This window comes from Nomascus leucogenys, chromosome 20 (genome assembly GCF_006542625.1).
Source record: "Nomascus leucogenys isolate Asia chromosome 20, Asia_NLE_v1, whole genome shotgun sequence".
NCBI lineage: Eukaryota > Metazoa > Chordata > Mammalia > Primates > Hylobatidae > Nomascus > Nomascus leucogenys.
Window position 1 is genome coordinate 80,680,512 of NC_044400.1, and position 19,170 is coordinate 80,699,681.

Consider the following 19,170-nt stretch of genomic DNA (forward strand, 5'->3'; position numbering starts at 1 on the left):
ACTCCAGCCTGAGTGAAAGAGCAAGACTCTGTCTCAAAAATAAAATAAAATAAAATAAAATAAAATAAAATAAAATAAGTAAAGCATGTAACTGGATTGTTTGTAACACAAAGGACAAATGCTTGAGGGGATGTATATCCAACTTTCCATGGTGTGATTATTATGTATTGTATACCTGTATCAAAATATCTCATGTACCCCATAAATATATGCATTTACATGTACCTACAAAATACATGTACCTATAAAAATTTAAAATTTAAAATATTTTTAAAAAAGAAAAGCAAGGCCCACCTTTTTAATTTCCTTATAAAGCTCGAGCTGTAACCTTGGAAGATTAGAATCCATCAAAGCCTACAACAAAACACAAGAGATTTATGGAAGACACATCCCATCACTAGTTCTAAAAGGAGCTAAAAGGAAACTAAGATTTCAATTTTGGGGCAAAGCAAAACATAATAGCAACTAAATTAAGAATATATTCATTAAGAAAGAAAGACACAAATATATGCAGGAAGTTACTGAATAAACTAGATACAGGTCATTCACTTAAACAGAAAAATGGAAAGAAAAACAATTTAACTTTCATTATCATCAAATACTACATAACATCAAAATTAAAATGGTAGATGGTTCAAATACAATAAATCCTGGCCAGGCGGGGTGGCTCATGCCTGTAATCCCAGCACTTTGGGAGGCCGAGGCGGGGAGATCACCTGAGGTCAGGAGTTCGAGACCAGCCTGACCAACATGGAGAAACTCCGTCTCTACTAAAAAATACAAAAATTAGCCAGGTGTGGTGGTGGGCGCCTGTAGTCCCAGCTACTCAAGAGGCTGAGGCAGGAGAATTGCTTGAACCCGGGAGGCGGAGGTTGCAGTGAGCCAAGATCACGCCATTGCACTCCAGCCTGGGCAACAAGAGCAAAACTCCATCTCAAAAAAAAAAGAAAAAATTATATATATATATAGGATTTATAATATATATATATAAAATAAATCCTAAACCCCTGGAGTAAATCTTTCATCTTCACTAGTAGAACATTCTGTTGGATGACACGGGCTCAGACGGCGCCCTGGACATCTGCAGGGTCCCAGGCACTGTGGGTGTACTTATAAAACCAGACCCTCACTCTGGCCCAGAACACTTCTCGAGGTGGAGTCCTGCATCCTTTCTGCAGGTGTGGCCCCTCCTCACTGTCAGGTATGCCCGTGGTCCCTGCCCCCCTGACCCAGAGCCTGCTGCCAGCTGGGGCCCCGCGTTCCTCACGGCACATCTCTCAACCCTCCTTGCTCACTTGTGAAGCTAAACCAGAATGTCCACATGGTCAACTTCAAGCCAGTAACGATGCTAACGGCACAAAGTCCACATTAGAGAAGGGCTTCTCAAGCTAGGGGACGGGACAGGGAAGACTTTGGTGCCCCACTCTCACCCATGGGAGCCTTCTCTTCCAAATACTTGCCCACCCAAGAGGGAGGAAGCTGTGCCAATCATCAGTTGATGATCTCTTTGACCGTGGAATGGGTAGCTGATGTAAATGGACTGAGATGGTCTTCGTAAAACTTGTGAGTTAACCTATTGGGTCAGCGAGCTTGAAAATCAAAACCAGATCACATTCTGGGAAATTCTGAGGAGTAAAAACATCTCAGAAATTTTTAAATCCTAATCCTGTTGTTGCAGTTCGTACTGAAAGTCCTTAAATGAGCAAAGCAAATTGGACATTTATTTAAACATTACTTCTTAAATAAAACTAGAAGCCTTATCGAACCTTGATTTAGCTTTACAAATGTTTTGTAAACAAATACCAAGCTTGTTGTATAACAAAAGAAAACTAAAACTCAGCCCCTCCCAAGGGCAGGGAATGGGCTCTCACAATCTACTCCAGTTGCTGGGTGATGGCAGCATGCCGCTGGCCTCTTCCCTCTTGCCCCTGCTTCCGCAGACACACAGGTGGCTGCCTCTCCTCACAGCCCTGCCACCATCCTGGCTCGAGGCCCCGCACTCCTGCTGGGCCTACTCACTCCCACCTGGACTCCCTCCCACCTCTGTCCTCTTCTACCCCACGTCCTCACCGGGTCACTCTTCCTAAATGATACACTCCCCTGACCACATCCAAAGTCTTCAAGAGCCCCTAATTCTCCACCAAACAAGGTACAACCCCTTGACCTGACCCTCATGGTGTCCCACTCTCTGGCAGCATAAGATGGGTTCCCCCTCCTCTCAGCCTCCACAGCTTCCTGGCACCCCTTGAGACAAAAGGCGGTGATGATTAAGAAGGTCTCCAATCTACTCTTTCACCTATTGGCTGCTTCTCCAGGAAGCCTTCCCTGCCTGCCTAGACAAAAATCACTTCAGCCTCTTGACGGTGGTGGTGATTTGCCAGCACCACACAGAACGGAGACTTTATGCCACATATGAAGTTCTTGCCGGACACACGTGCTTCACTGCCTGAGACTAACCTACTTGAGGGAGGCATGCTGCCAGGCTATGTCAGATACCCACTGCGTTTCTCTACAGAAACCACACGCAAAATGTGCCCATTTTCTTGGGCTAAGTAGAATCTAGTTCTCACCATACACACACGGCCACACTCATGAGAAGACAAAGTCTAGGACCCGAAGGCTAAGTAACCATGCCTGTGTTCCCTACACCTGGGGTCACACGTGCTCTCCCACGCCTGCCCCCGCTCTGCCACAGTGAGAGCAAACCTAGCCAGATCCTGATCCCACTGCCAGCCCACTGAGCCTGACAACTACAGTACCTGAGGAAGCAGGAATCTGAGAGCAGCCAAACCCTGCTGTACCAGACTTAAGCAGAAGGGAAAAATGGCTGGACACAAAAGAAAAGGAAATGGGAAAGAAGCAAGGGGACAGCCAGGAAGAGCACCTGAGACCTAAAACCACAACCTAGGGCCATGGCCTACAGCCCTCACACACACACCAAGCCACTGTGTCCAGCAATTCCTGGAAAAAAAATGAAGGAGGTTTAAAAAAGAACAATCTTTACACGTTAAATGATCGATATTAGAACAGTTTCTGGTCATACTCTCTCTGCCCTCTTAACTTCCCATTTGCCATGAACGAAGGCAACCTGGAATAGCCCTCTTTTTAGATTTTCTGACTCTGAGGATCAAATATCAAGAACTGAAACATCAAGGGCCAGGCACAGTGGCTCACACCTGTGATCCCAGCACTTTGGGAAACCAAGGAGGGAGGATCACTTGAGCCCAGGCGTTCAAGACCAGCCTGGGCAACTGGCGAGATCCAATCTCTACAAATAATTTTAAAAATTAGCTGGGCATGGTGGTGCACGCCTGTAGTCCCAGCTACTCAAGGGGCCAAGCCAGGAGGATAGCTTGAGCCCAGCAGCTCAAGGCTGCAGTGAGCCGTGATCAGCCACTGCACTCCAGCCTGGGTGACTGAGCGAGACCCTGTCTCATCCAAAAAAAGACCGCCCTGGTCCTGCCAGTGAGAATAAAAGAAGCAAGCAAGGATATTTAGGCCTGTGGGGAAGCAAGCTTAACTGGAAGCAGGCCTTAAATACGCTATGGGATGCCATCCACGTGCAAGTGGTGCCAATGATCAGCAGGCACGGAAAACAAGGTGAAACTGATATAGGTCACTGCATAAGTGAGATGCGAGCAAAGCAGGAATTGCAAGCGGAGAGAGAAGACAGTGACCACTCTAGGGACAAGAGAGGGAGCTAGAATCCCATGGCTCCAGAGAAGCCAGTGTCCCGACCACAGAAAGCGTGATTAGCCAAACAACAAAGTGCTAGCCACAAAGCAAAGGTTCCCTGGGCAAAAGGATGCCATGGAATCCACGTGATGGAAAAAGGGAAGCAGTGATACACCCATCAATCTTGCTGGGTAAAAGTGTAAAGAGGTCATCATTAATAAGAACACTTCTTATCACTTTGAGGATCCAGTAGTGGCAATTAGTGCGTTTAATCCTCACACATACACAGACACACACTCATACACATGCCACAAAAACTTTGATCCCATTTTATAGTTAAGAAAACTGAGACTCATGGAAATTTGGGCATAGCTCTGGCTTCTCTGGTGCCTGTAGTGACATTTTCCCAGGAGCATCCAGTGGCTACCATCAGTTCCCTTCATTGACCTAGGCACCGTGCAGGCACAATTGTCAACACAGCTCCTTCTGACCAGGCAGGTGTGGCAAGCAATGCAGGCAGATAGCAGAGCACCTCCAAACCATACAACAGAGCACCTCCAAACCATACAACAGAGCACCTCCAAACCATACAACAGAGCACCTCCAAACCATCAAACCATACCAGAGCACCTCCAAACCATACAACAGAGCACCTCCAAACCATACAACAGAGCACCTCCAAACCATCAAACCATACCAGAGCACCTCCAAACCATACAACAGAGCACCTCCAAACCATACAACAGAGCACCTCCAAACCATCAAACCATACCAGAGCACCTCCAAACCATACAACAGAGCACCTCCAAACCATACAATAGAGCACCTCCAAACCATACAACAGAAAGGAAAAAAGTGCAGACATCCTCAGGGACTCAAAACAGAAGAACACTCAACGATGGCTTCTTCTCTTAGCCTACAACAACGATAGCTCTGAGGAGAACATCATCCACACGGTTCTTACTTTGATAACTTTGTTGAGGCATTCGTCAGCCACCATCCTGACATCTGACTCTGCGTCATCACTGCACAGCAGAAAAAGTTCCATAGCGATGCCCAGAAGTTTCTGAAATTCTGGAGAATTTCTAAGCAAAAAAGAAGAGAAACTGTCAAGAGGAGCCTAAGGTGACATGACAATGAAATGTAATGAGGTATCCGGTGTCCTGCATGGAATTCTGGAACAGAAAAAGGACATTACATAGAAATTAAGCAAATCTGAATAAAGTCTGGACTTTAGTTAATAGCATACATGAAAATGCCTCACACTAAATTGGCATGAGAATAACTGGGGTAACTGCATGGAGGGTATATGAAAACTTCCTACCCTATCTAACTTTTTTCTGTAAATCTAAAACTATTTCAAAATAAAGTTTATTTTTTAAAAAAGAAGAGATTATACTTGTAAGGCAATTCTCATTTTTCTTTTTAAATTTTCATTTAAAAACTTCAGATACTTCAATCCCAGACAACCCACTGCTTTCTGCTGAAAGTTTACTTTTACTCTTAACCTGCAATATTCTTGGAACCTTGAAAATCAGTTTAGCAGTCTCTCTCTCCTGCCCCCTTTTTAATCTTGCTTTCAGTACGGGCCAAAGTATAACCATATTTCACCCTAAGATGCCAGATGATCATGGTCAGATTGTGTTTTTGTTGTGCAAGACAGACTTTCAAACAGTCACAAAAACTGGAGTTTACTATTTGTGAACTATTTTTAAATGTTTAATTGAAATAAGCTGTTTAGGCCATCATGATCCAACTGTCTAAACAAAGCCAAGAGAGAGCTAAACTGATGAGCCATGTACATGAAACTGACTTCACAGCATTCAGAAGCATCCAAACCAGTAACACAAGGATGTTCTTGAAGTAATCCCAAGAATAGCAAATCCCAGTAATACAGGGGATGTGCTATTTTTGAAGCATAAAAATGAGATTGCTCTTTCATGATCTCAATCTAACTACTCTGAAACCAAATCTCTCTTTCTCTTTATCTCTAGGTAAAAATTGCAAACAATGGTTAGAAGATAGCCATGAGCCTAAGAGGCACCAAAGGTCCACATCAGTAAAGATCAACAAACTTATAAAAGCATAAAACAAAACATGCCACTTAGCAGTATTTCAGACCTTATCTATGTGGAATACAGACAGCCATGAATAACAAGTGAGGAAAGGTCTTTGAAATGAGAGATCATTCAAACACTGTGCTCCAAAGCAGTACTGTCAACAGAAACAGAATGTGAGCTATACTTTTGTATTTCCTAGCTGACACATCAAAAGTAAAAAGAAAACAGGCAAGATTTTCATAATATTTCATTTAACCCAATACACCCAAAGTATTATTTCAACATGTAATTAATGTGAAGAAATGATTAAGATACATAACAACATTTTTTACAGCATACCTCAATTCAGACACTAAATTTTCATCAGCAAACCTTTACCTGTGATTGGACTTCATAATATATAACAACATTTTTTAAGCACGTCTCAATTCAGACACTAAATTTTCATCAGAAAACCTTTCCCTGTGATTAGACTTCATAAAATTCACTTGAAAAAGTTCATATACCATTTCCAAACACACTTAAAGGTTTTCCAGTAACTATTGATTTTTACATTTAAATTTAATAAAATAGATATAGGGCTAATCAGCTTATCTATTTCTTCTTGAGAGCTTTAATAGTTTGTGTGTCTTTCAAGGAACTCATTCATTTCATCTATAAGTTGTCAAATTTATTGGCAGAAAGTTGTTCATAATATTCCCATATAGTCCTTTTTTTTTATTTATTTATTTATTTATTTATTTATTTAGAGACAGAGTCTCACTCTGTCACCCAGGCTGGAGTGCAATGGCACAATCCCGGCTCACTGCAACCTCCGCCTCCCGGGTTCAAGCAATTCTCCTGCCTCAGCCTCCCGAGTAGCTGGGATTACAGGCGCATGGCACCACGACCAGCTAATTTTTGTATTTTTAGTAGAGACAGAGCTTCACCATGTTGGCCAGGCTGGTCCCAAACTCCTGACCTCAGGTGATCTGTCCACCTCGGCCTCCCAAAGTGCTGGGATTACAGGCGTGAGCCACCGCACCTGCCTCATATAGTCCTTTTAATATCTATATAATCTATACTACTGTCATCTCCCTCATTCCTGATATTGATAATTTGTGACTTCACTTTTTTTCCTATCAGCCTTACCAATTTATTGATGTTCTTGATGAACTAGCTTTTGGTTTTATTGATTTTCTATGTATTTTTGTTTTCTATTTTACTGACTTCTGCTCTTACCTTTATGATGTCCATTCTTCTAGTAACTGTTTTTGTTTTTGAGACAGGGTCTCATTCTGTTGCCCAAGGTGGAGCACAGTGGCACAATCACAGTTCACTGCAGCCTCAACCTCCCAGGCTCAAGCAATCCTCCCACCTCAGGCTCCTGGTTAGCTGGGACTACAGGCACATGCCACCACACCTGGCTAATTTTTTGTGTTTTTTGTAGATATGGGGTCTCCCTATGCTGCCCAGGCTGGTCTTGAACTGCCCATCTCAAACAATCCGCCTGCCTCGGCCTCCCAAAGTGGCAGAATTGCAGGCATGAGCCACCGTATCTGGCCCTTCTGGTAACTCTGGATTCCATTTGCTTGGCATTTTCAAGTTTCCAAAGGTAGAAGCTGAGGTCATTGATTTGAAATCTTTCTTTCCTAAAACAGGCATTTAATGCTAGAACATTCCCTTTACTATGCTGTAACAGCACCCCGCAAGTTTAGAAATCTATTGTTTTTCTATCAGTCAATCCAAAAGACCTTCAAATTTCCCTTTCGACTTCACTTCTGACCCATGAGCCACGTGGAAATGAGTTTTAACACATATCTGAGACTTTTCCAGGTTATCTTCCTGTAATATATTCCAACTTAATGATACTGAGGTCAGAAAACATACTCTGAATAATTTGAATGCTTTTAATTTACAGACTTGTTTTACGGCCCAGCATCTGCTCTATCTCGGCAGACATTCTGTGAGCACTTGAGAGAGTGTCTCTTCTGCTGGTGCCAGGTGGAGTGCCTGTAAATGCCAATCAGGTTGCATAGGGGACAGTGTTGGTCAAGTGTTCTAGATCCAGATATTATGGCTACGTGTTCTACAAATCATTGAGAGCAGTTACTAAAATCTCTATCACTGTGGATTTGTCTGTTTCTACTCGTAGTTCTGCCAGGCTTTGCTTTGTGTATTTTAACTCTGTAGTCAGGTGCATAAACATCTCAGCTTGTTATGCCAGGCTGATGAACGAGTCTCCTTCATCATTATGAAATGACTATCTCATCCTGGGCAATAGCCTTTGCTTTGAAATCCACTTTGTCTGATATTAACAGAACCAGTCCAGCTTGCATTTAATTCTTGTGAGCACAGTGAACTTCTTTTTGTTCTGTTACTTGTAGGCTATTTTTGCCTTTATATTTAGAATGTGTTTCTTGCAGGCAGCAGCATATATCAGGTCTTACTTTTCCATTCAATCTGAAAAATCTCTGCCTTTTACATGTAATGTCCTTTTTGACATAGCTAGGTTTAAATCTGCCATCGAGCTCTTTCTTTCCTTTATTTGCCTCTTCCCTTATTTCTGGCTTCTTTGGGATTCACCATTTTTATTATTCTAATCTCTTTTTTGGTTCATTAGCTATAATTCCTTGTTGTGCTTTTAGTTGTTGCTTAATTGTTTATACTATGTATCTTCATCACAATCTACCTTAATGATATTATACCATTTCACATGCAGCATAAATTAGTTTCCTGTAGCTGCTGTAACAAATTACCACAAACTATGTGGCTTAAAAGAAACAAACAAACAAAAATTTTTTCTTTCACAGTTTTAGAGACCAGAGTCCAAAATTAGTATCACTAAGCCGAAATTAAGGAATTCGCAGCACCACATTCCCTCTGGAGTAGGCTCTAAAGGAGAACTGCTCCGTGCCTCTTCCAGCATTGGTGGCTGCTGCATTCCTTGGTTTATAGCTTCATCACTCCAATTTTCAAGGCCAGCACCTTCAAATCTTTCTGTTCCATCTTCACATGGCCTTCTCTGTGTGTGTAAAATCTCCCTCTGCCTCCTTTTTATATATATATGATTGCATTTAGTGCCTACCCAGATCATCCAAGATAGCCCCCTCATCTCAAGATCCTGAATTTAATCACACCATAAAACAATTTTCCTTATAAAGTAATATTTACAGGTTCCAGGGATTAGGACTTGATATCTTTTGGGGAAAGAGGGGGGCATTCTTCTGCCCAGCACAAATACATGTCAATTTCTGCTCTTCCAGCCTTTATGCTATTGTCATACAATTCACTTCTATGTGTTATAAACACTGAAATATATTATTTTTGTTGCAAACAATTTAATTAATCTCTTTTTAATATTAGGCGGGGTCAGAGTAACAAAACTTAGTCTGGGACTAGGCAGGCAAACCCTTCTGAGTACCCTACCTGCTCTATGAGAGCTGAGGTTTTCCACTCCAACTGGTGTGATCAGAAATTCTTCGGGCCGTGTTAAGTTTCAGCAATTGTTCCTTCCAATCCTTTCAGGTGGTTCTACCTCCAGCCCTGGGTCATTTCCTCACAAGCATGTGCTCATCAATACTCAGCTACACAGGAGAGGGTACTGAGAGGGTACTGTGCAGTTCTCCGGAGCTCCCTCTGCAGCTCTCTTCCCTGGTATTCTTCCGTATGGGCGCTCACCACCTTGCATCTCTGGACTCCCAGCTCTGCCTCCTCAACCCAGCAAACCACTGGCTCAGTCTCAGTTTCCTCTCAGTTTTTCCTCTTGCCATGGCCAGGCAGTAATGTAAGGAAATTGTAGGGCTCTCCACATTAATTTTCCTGGGATAACTATTCTTCTTTGCCTAATGCCCAATAACTTGAAAACCACTGTTACGTATATTTCATCCATTTTCAACTATTTCAAGGCAAGAAGATAAATGTTGTCCTTCTTATTCTATCTTAGCCAGAAGCAAAAATCTTTCATTGTTTTTTAACTGAATCTTTTAACACATTGTTAATATATTTCCCAGTCACAAATATAAATATCTATTGGTCAGAAGTGGTGGCTCATCCTTGTAATCTCAGTGCTTTGGGAGGCCAAAGTGGGAGGATCACTTGGGCCCAGGAATTCCAGACCAGCATGGGCAACATGGCAAGATCTATAAAACATTTAAACATTAGCCAGGTAGAGTAGCACTGCCTAAAGTCCCCCAGGTACTCAAAAGGCTGAGGCAGAAGGATCGCTTGAGCCCAGGAGTTCGGGCTGCAGTGGGCTATGATTGTGCAACTGCATCCTGCCTGGGTGACAGAGTAAATCCTGTCTCTAAAAAAAATTTTTTTAATAAAAAGTAAACAAAATATAAATATCTATGAATGTTAACTAACATTCTCTTGTATAAATGTATCTGGCCAGGCGCAGTGGCTCACGCCTGTAATCCCAACACTTTGGGAGGCCGAGGGGGGCGGATCATGAGGTCAGGAGTTTGAGACCAGTCTGGCCAACACAGTGAAACTCATCTCTACTAAAAATACAAAAAATTAGCTGGGTGGGGTGGTGTGAGCCTATAATCCCAGCTACTCAGGAGGCTCAGGCAGGAGAATCGCATGAACCCAGGAGGCAGAGGTTGCAGTGAGCCGAGATCACACCATTGCACTCCGGCCCAGGCGACAGTGCAAGACTCCATCTCAATAAATAAATAAATAAATAAATCTATCTTAATTTTTCAATCCCCTTTTTAGAGGTAGGCCATTAAGGTTATTTTTAATTTTCTAATGGGATGAAGGGCACTGCACCAATATCATTACACACTTTCCTAGGGGTAAGCGCCCTAGAGGTAAAACTGCTAGGTCAGACATATAATAATCTAAAGCTTTATATTTTCCCAAACTGCCTTCTTAGAAGGTTGTATCACCTCTGACAAAAATCTGAATATTCTTAATGTTTGCCAATTTGACAGGTAAAAAAGCTTCTTATTTTTGTTTTAGTTTCAGTCTACTGATTACTAGTGTCCTAATCAGCTTGAGTTTCTATAACAAAATACCACATATAGACTGGGTGGTTTAAACAACAAGCACTTACTCGTCACAGTTCTGGAGGCTGGAAGTCGGAGAACAACGTGCCGATGGGTCGACGGTCTTTTTCTTAATGATTTATAACTGCTCTTTACACAGGCTAGGAACCTTTGATCTATATGCTGTCGATACTTTCCCCAAGTTCAATTTACTTTCAATTTTGTTGAAGGTGGATTTTGATATATTGAACTATATTCCAGTCAAAACAGTTTTTTCCTTTATAATGTTAGCCTTCCTCAAACTAAGATTACATTTTTTGAAGAAATTATTTCATTTTTTCACATTTAGGTAATTAATCTGAACTTTATGTTTGTTTGCAATATGAGGTAGAGATATAATGTTCTCCCGAAGTCAGAGAAATGTATCATTTCCCTCATTTCCCTACTAATACAAATATGTCACACCCATCATAAATGCATACAGACACACATACACTCTTTTTCTGTTCTATACCTGTTTTAATGTCCAATCACTATTTTAATGTCACATACATTAAGTCTCGCCATATTAGTGTTGATTTCTTTTTCTTTTTTCTCTTTTTTCTTGAGACAGAATTTTGCTCTTGTCACCCAGGCTGGAATGCAGCGGTGCAATCTAGGCTCACCACAACCTCCACCTCCTGGGTTCAAGCAATTCTCCTGCCTCAGCCTCCCAAGTAGCTGGGACTACAGGCATGTGCCACCACACCCAGCTAATTTTTGTATTTTTTCGTAGAGACAGGGTTTCACCGCATTGGTCCGGCTAGTCTCAAACTCCTGACCTCAGGTGATCCACCTGCCTCGGCCTCCCAAAGTGCTGGGATTACAGGCATGGGCCACCACACCGGGCCTAGTGACGATTTTGAGATATTCTTTGCAATTATGTATTTATTCTTTCAGTGAACAAGTTCAAAAATACCTCTACTAGAAATTTGATCAAGATTATTTTAAATTTCTGTGTTAATTTAGAGAAAATTCAACTTAGTGATATAAAATCTTCCTATCCAGAAAGTGGTCACCTATATCTTTCAGAAACATTAACAAGTTTTTATAAAGTTTTTGCATATTTCTTATCGATTCCTTAGAGTTCGATATATTGGTGCTACTGTGAACTAGATCTTTAAACGTTATATTTTCTAGCTGATTTATGCTAATATATGGGAGATCTATGGATTTTTGTATATTTGTTTTTACCTAGCCACCTTATCAAGGTATATGATATTAGTAAGAGGTTGCTCAAGTGAGCATTCCTGGGTATTCCCAAGAGGATACTTGTGAAAAATGTGTAGGCCCCACCTACTCAAACAGAATGCAGAAGTGTGTTTGGGAAAAAGGACAGTGAGGTACCTTCATTACTATATTTTTAATAAATTTTCCAGATGATTTTCATGCTCATCCATACTTAGGAACCAGTAACTTAGACCACTTTAGAGAGCTTAAAGCAGACTACCTTTTCACAATATACATGAAGTTTTAAATGACTTCCTACATTGAAAACCTCAGAAACTGCCATTTATATAACCCCATTGGAGACAAAAATTTGTCTAGCACAAAAGCTATAAAAAAGTTCCAAAGGTTTAATTATATTTTAGGAGAGTTAACAGGAAACAGCGATGATCAATAAGTTTCCATAAAACATATTTATATAAAATATCACCTTCGGCTATATACTCTGAAATCCCTAAAAAGTATAGCGTGTATCCTATGAAACCAAGGATAACCCCTCTGACTCCAAAAACTCCTTTTAACATGCTCTTCTGTAGAACAAGCAGCATAATGAACTCTCAGCATTACTCCATAAAAACAAGAGACAGACTAATGTGAAAACCATTAACAGCTATTATTTTGATTTAATATGGCAAATAGAACCACAAATCAATCTTAAGATGTCTCAACACACTTTACTAATATGTGAATATAAGCCAACATTCCATGAATTCCATTTGAAAATTCTCAAAATACAAAATGACAAGAATAAAGCCTGACGCACTCAGATTGGAAGAGATCTTGTTTCCTGGGTCAATAAGCTTTCAGAGAGAAATTACGTTCTCTGAGACCTGGATGGTGGAGATCAGATGCACAATGACCAAATGTTTGCCAAATATTTAAAGTCACTTCACAAAAAAAGTAAAGATGGCCAGGTGCAGTGGCTCACGCCTGTAATCCCAGCACTTTGGGAGGCCGAGGCAGGCAGATCACGAGGTCAGGGGATCGAGACCATCCGGGCTAACACAGTGAAACCCCATCTCTACTAAAAATACAAAAATTTAGCCAGGCATGGTGGCGGGCACCTGTAGTCCCAGCTACTTGGGAGGCTGAGGAAGAATGGTGTGAACCCAGGAGGCGGAGCTTGCAGTGAGGCGAGATTGTGCCACTGTACACAAGCCTGGGCAACAGAGCAAGACTCCGTCTCAAAAAAACAAAAAAAGTAAAGATAACGTATAGCTTTGGATGATGGGAATCACAATGGGATATGCTTCCTGCTCAGGTGGATGATCGGCATCGCAATGGGATATGCTTCCTGCTCAGGTGGATGATCGGCATCGCAATGGGATATGCTTCCTGCTCAGGTGTCTAATGAACATATCTATGCAGTTGCTTTTTCACAGTGTTTCACATGTACCATCTGATCCCACAAGAACTGTGTAACTAGGGATTACATTTCAAAAACGAGCCAGTAAGGCTCAAACACGTTAAAGCTTATCTAAAGTCACCCAGCTTACACAGGCAGCAGAGATAGAATTCAAACCTTTTTTTTCCTACTTTTATCATAGCATTGTATTCTACAATAGCATGCTAATTTAGAATTTTTATATTTTTATTTTCAGGACATATGCTCATTTGTTATTTCATTTTCTTCCCACAACATTTCTACAAATTAGACAGAAAGAGAACAGAATCACACACTGTATTTCACAAACAATAGAAATGAGTTAACCTAAAATGAAACGGTTTTGTGAAATCACTTTGAAAGTATATAATACAAATGCAAAGAGGCATTAAAAATAAGCAGATCACCAAAAAAAAGACAAATCCTGTAGGATTCCACTTATATGAGGTCTCCAGAGCAGTTACACTCATACAGACAGAAAGTAGAAAGGGACTACAGGAAAGAATGGATGACAGGGAGTTTAATGAAGACAGATGTTCAGTTTTGAGAGATGAAAAACTTATGAAGTAGATGGCAGTGGTGGCTGTACAACATTATGAATATATACACCAAACTGTACACCTAAAAATGGTTAAGACAGTAAATGTTATATGCATTTTACCACAATAAAAAGAGCGAAAAGCAACGGCCGAGAGGAAATTTTTTTTAAAAAACAAATGAATTGCCGGGCACCCTGGCTCACGCCTGTAATCCCAGCACTTTGGGAGGCTGAGGCGGGCAGATCACCTAAAGTTGGGAGTTCAAGACCAGCCTGACCAACATGGAGAAACCCCGTCTCTACTAAAAATACAAAATTAGCTGGGTGTGGTGGCGCATGCCTGTAACTCCAGCTACTTGGGAGGCTGAGGCAGGAGAATCGCTTGAACCCAGGAGGCAGAGGTTGCAGTGAGCCGAGATCACGCCATTGCACTCCAGCCTGGACAAGAGTGAAACTCCGTCTCAAAAAAAAATAAAATCACCACACATTTTTGTCAGTACTAAAATCAAGATTATTTGTCTAAAAATTTTTTTCTGACTGACTATAAAGGCTTTTTCTAGCTTCTACCAGGAGAATAACATGAATTATTTATTCCAAGGGAAAGTAAGGCAAGGCAACTATTTCACACATGCCCATGTGGGTAACAGAATTCAGATATCATAGATGCATGTGTCTCCTACTGAGCCACTGGAAACAGGCCTAAATATATTTACCATCTACAGCTACTAGGAACAACGGTCAGAAAGATAGTCAAAAGCAAAGCAGCTACAAAAGAAGGTGCTGCTAGTTCACCCCAGTGAGAAAGATCAAGCAAGGAAAGCTGACCTACAGTCAATGCCCCACGATCCCCACTAATCCCAAAGCACAAAGGAGTGGGCTCCAGCCACTGCTAGGAGCAGAGGTACAACAGGACAGCAAATTGCCAAAAAAAAGCAAATGAGGGAGACAAACTGAACTGTCTTGTGCTGTTCCTACTATTGCAACAAATGCAAAAATATCAAACCACAGATGATTTTAAAATAACTATAGTTGCTAAGGATGTTAACTAAACATAAACATGTTGTTCAATTACCATAACGGTTTTAATTTTTGCATAAAAGATTACAAAAAGGGAACATTATTCATTTCAGTGTCTGGATATCCTTGTATATAGCCAGAAATATGGGAAAAGGGTCCTTCTTCATCTTAAATGGATTTCTGAATCCATTTAAAATAACTGGGACACAAAGAATATTCTAGCCCATTAAGACTGAAAATATACAAAGTTCTTATTTTCTCTTAGACAGTTCAAAGTGCAATTACCTGACAGACTGTGCCACTATGTTTTCACATATTGTCAGACAATGATTCACACGGTCTTTCTTGGTAGCTGAAAGTTCTTTCTTTCTAAAAATAAAAAAAAGAAGAAGGAAATGAGTATGTGTTGAATTACCCACTCCACTTACTTCTACACCTCATTCATTCATTCAATGAGTGTTTCTCGACGACTATGAACAAACTGTTATACTCCATGTTGGGGGCAGAATGGGGATCTGGACAGGGAACACAGGGCATGAGTTCACCAATGGCTTTCAAGCTACACTGCTCACAGGAAAAACAGATGATGTTACTAAAGCAGTTCATTTCCCCCATTTTACTTTATTTTACTTTTTTTTAGAGTCAGGATCTTGCTCTGCTGCCCAGGCTGGAGTATGATAGCACAATCATGGCTCACTTTAGCCTTAAACTCCTAGGCTGAAAGGATCCTCCCATCTCAGCCTCCTGAGTGGCACGGACCACAGGCATGCACCGCTGGGCCTGGCTAATTTTTAAAAAATATTTTGTAGAGACGGGGCCTCACTATGTTGCCCAATTGCTCAAACTCCTGGCCTCAAGCGATCTTCCCATCTTGGCCTCCCAAAGTGCTGGGATTATAGGTATGAGCCATCATAACTAGCCTCACTTCCCCCATTATAGAGAGAAGCAATTGAAGTGCCAACCATGACATTCCCAAGATCACACAGATATGAAGTCATACAGCCAGCATTTAAACCCAGGTCTTCTGGCTTTAAATCTCCTCTGTATTTCACCAATACTCAATCAATTTCATGTTTGAATCATGTGTTAGCATCACTAAAGCCGAACTGCATCTTACAACCAGTGGTATAGTTTGATTAGAAACTTTTTTTCTTTCTCAGCAGTATAGAAGATGATGGCATAGATTACAAGAGATGGGAAATTCAATTCAAAGAAACACAGTATAATACCTACTCTATATACCAGGCTGCCTTCAATTCCCAAAATCATTAACTGACTGCAGTCAACATACCACACAGACCTCAGTAAAATATAAACAATGGCTAACCGCTTCTATGTCCCCAAATAGCTGGGAATAAGCCTCCTGTTAAGACTTCTCAGCCAAGCAAAAGGAGATAAACAGCCTGGAGAAGATGATCAAGCTAAAGGCGCCTCCTTCCCACCCAAACCTATGGCTTCAGATGTCTTCACAGTTGGCACTATCAAAATAAAGTAGAGAGGGGTGATCCAAAACATAGGACCAACTAAAAACAACTAAACTAAAAGACTACTAAGTTTTTGAGAAAATTGTATTACCAAAGAAATAAAAAATCTAACTCAAAAACACTGCCTTGCTATCTCATTTTGTCCAATAAGCAAACCTGGAAGTTTAAGAAACTAAAACTAATTCCTTCCCCCATGGAATTTAGTTAGATGATGAACTGATAACTCAAACTGACTTGTTCTACATGAAAAGTAAGTATGGTGATTAAGTGAAAAAGAAACCACCTTGCTCTGAGCAAGAACTGGAAAAACAGGGTAAGAACAGTCCTGGCTTTTCAATCACTTTTGGTAAATGTAGTCACTTTCACTTCACCTTCAAAATTAAAACAAACGGCCAGGTGTGGCTCATGCCTGTAATCCCAGCACTTTGGGAGGCTGGGGCAGAAGATCATCTGAGGTCAGGAGTTCGAGACCAGCCTGGCCAACATGGTGAAACCCTGTCTCTACTAAAAATACAAAAAATAGCTGGGCATGGTGGCGGGCACCTGTAATCCCAGCTACTCAGGAGGCTGAGGCAGAAGAACTGCTTGAACCCAGGAGGCAGAGGTTGCAGTGCACTAAGATTGCACCATTGCACTCTAGCCTGGGGAACACAGAGAGACTGTCTCAAAAAAAAAAAAAAAAATTAAAACAAACCTCAGCCAACCTCCTCTAATTATGTAATCAAACAATCTGCATGGGCACACAAGCATAAGGAGGGGCATGTAAACTCAAGGACACTACAGCATTCTATTTTTTTTTTATTTTTTTTTTTGAGACGGAGTCTCACTCAGTCACCCATGCTGGAGTGCAGTGGTGCGATCTCAGCTCACTGCCAGCTCTGCCTCCCGGGTTCACACCATTCTCCTGCCTCGGCCTCCCGAGTAGCTGGGACTACAGGCACCTGCCGCTACATCCAGCTAATTTTTTTGTATTTTTTAGTAGAGACGGGGTTTCACCGTGTTAGCCAGGATGGTCTCGATCCCCTGACCTCGTGATCTGCCCATCTCGGCCTCCCAAAGTGCTGGGATTACAGGCGTGAGCCACCGCACCCAGCCCAGTTTTTTTTTGGAGATGGAGTCTTGCTCTCTCACGCAGGCTGAAGTGCAGTGGTACACTCTCAGCTCAATGCAACCTCTGTCCCTCGGGTTCAAGCAGTTCTCTTGTCTCAGCCTCCCAAGTAGCTGGGACTACAGGTGCACACCACCATGCCCGGCTAATTTTTGTATTTTTAGTCAAGATGGGGTTTCATCATGTTGGCCTGGCTGGTCTCGAACTCCTGACCTCAGGTGATCTGCCCACCTTGGCCTCCCAAAGTGCTGAGATTACAGGCGTGAGCTACCACGTCCAACCTGATCTTGATGTTTTAATGTCATGTGTGTTGGATTATTTGAACATTACCTCTGGTTTGTTTCACTCTGAACACGGGAGACTGAGACACAAGTATCATTTGAACCCAGGAGGCAGAGGTTGCAGTGAGAAAAGATCATGCCACTGCACTCCAGCCCGGGCAACAGAGCAAGACTCTGTCTCAAAAAAAAAAAAAAAAAAAAAAAAAAAAAAAAAAAAGACAAAGCATTTCCATTACAAGTATTCCCGTGTCGTCCTTTTATAACCACACTCACCTCCCTCTCTTTTCTCTCCTCTGCCACCCCTAACCTACTCTATTACCCCATCTCTAACCCCAGGCAACCACTAATCTATTCTCCATCCCTAAAACTGTGTCATTGCAAAAAAAGTTATATACAGCCGGGCGCGGTGGCTCACGCTTGTAATCCCAGCACTTTGGGAGGCTGAGGCGGGCGGATCACGAGGTCAGGAGATCGAGACCACGGTGAAACCCCGTCTCTACTAAAAATACAAAAAATTAGCCGGGTGTGGTGGCGGGCGCCTGTAGTCCCAGCTACTCAGAGAGGCTGAGGCAGGAGAATGGCGTGAACCCGGGAGGCGGAGCTTGCAGTGAGCTGAGATCGCGCCACTGCACTCCAGCCTGGGTGACAGAGCGAGACTCCGTCTCAAAAAAAAAAAAAAAAGTTATATACATAGAATCATACAATATGTATAACCTTTTGGGATTGGCTTTTTTCATTAGCATAACTTCACCTAAACTGTTGCATGCTATCAGTAGATCATTCCTTTTTATTACTGAGTAGTTTAACCATTCACCTGTTGAAGGACATCTGAGCTGATTCCAGTTCTTAGATATTATGGGTAAAGCTGCTATGCATACTTGAGTATAGGTTTTTATGTGAACATTAAGGTTTCATTTCTCTATGATTAATGCCCAGGATTGCAGTTGCTGCTGGGCTGTATACTAATTGTACGTTCAGTTTTATGACAAACTGCCAAACTGTTTTCCAGAGTGGCCGTACTATATTATATTCCCACCAGCAATAAGTGACCTAGTTTTTCTAAATCCTCACCAGCATGTGGTGTTGTCAAAGTGATCTTTTCTTCTGTATATATATATACATATATATATACATATTTAGAGACAGGGTCTCACTCTCTTGCCTAAGCTGTAGTGCAGTGACATAATCATAGCTCACTACAGCCTCAAACTCCTGGACTCAAGTAATCCTCCAGCCTCCTCAGCCTCCTGAGTAGCTGGGACTACAGGCACACACCACTATGCCCAGCTAATTTTTTAAAGTTTTTTGTAGAGACCTTATAGGTGCTGCTATGTTGGCTATGCTGGTCGTCTGGCCTCGGGCAATCCTCCCACCACGGCATCTC

The 19,170-nt window shown here is 41.7% G+C and overlaps 1 protein-coding gene across 1 annotated transcript in view; it reads right to left on the reverse strand.

The window, feature by feature from the left end:
- The window catches only part of HTT (huntingtin), a 169,522-nt gene that overhangs the window by 140,996 nt on the left and 9,356 nt on the right, over positions 1 to 19,170 (reverse strand). The window contains exons 2-4 of the mRNA XM_030801394.1: positions 15,199 to 15,282; positions 4,640 to 4,760; positions 295 to 354 (exon numbers count right to left, since the gene is read on the reverse strand). Coding sequence (XP_030657254.1) covers positions 295 to 354; positions 4,640 to 4,760; positions 15,199 to 15,282 — 265 coding nt within the window. The remainder of the gene's footprint in view (positions 1 to 294; positions 355 to 4,639; positions 4,761 to 15,198; positions 15,283 to 19,170) is intronic.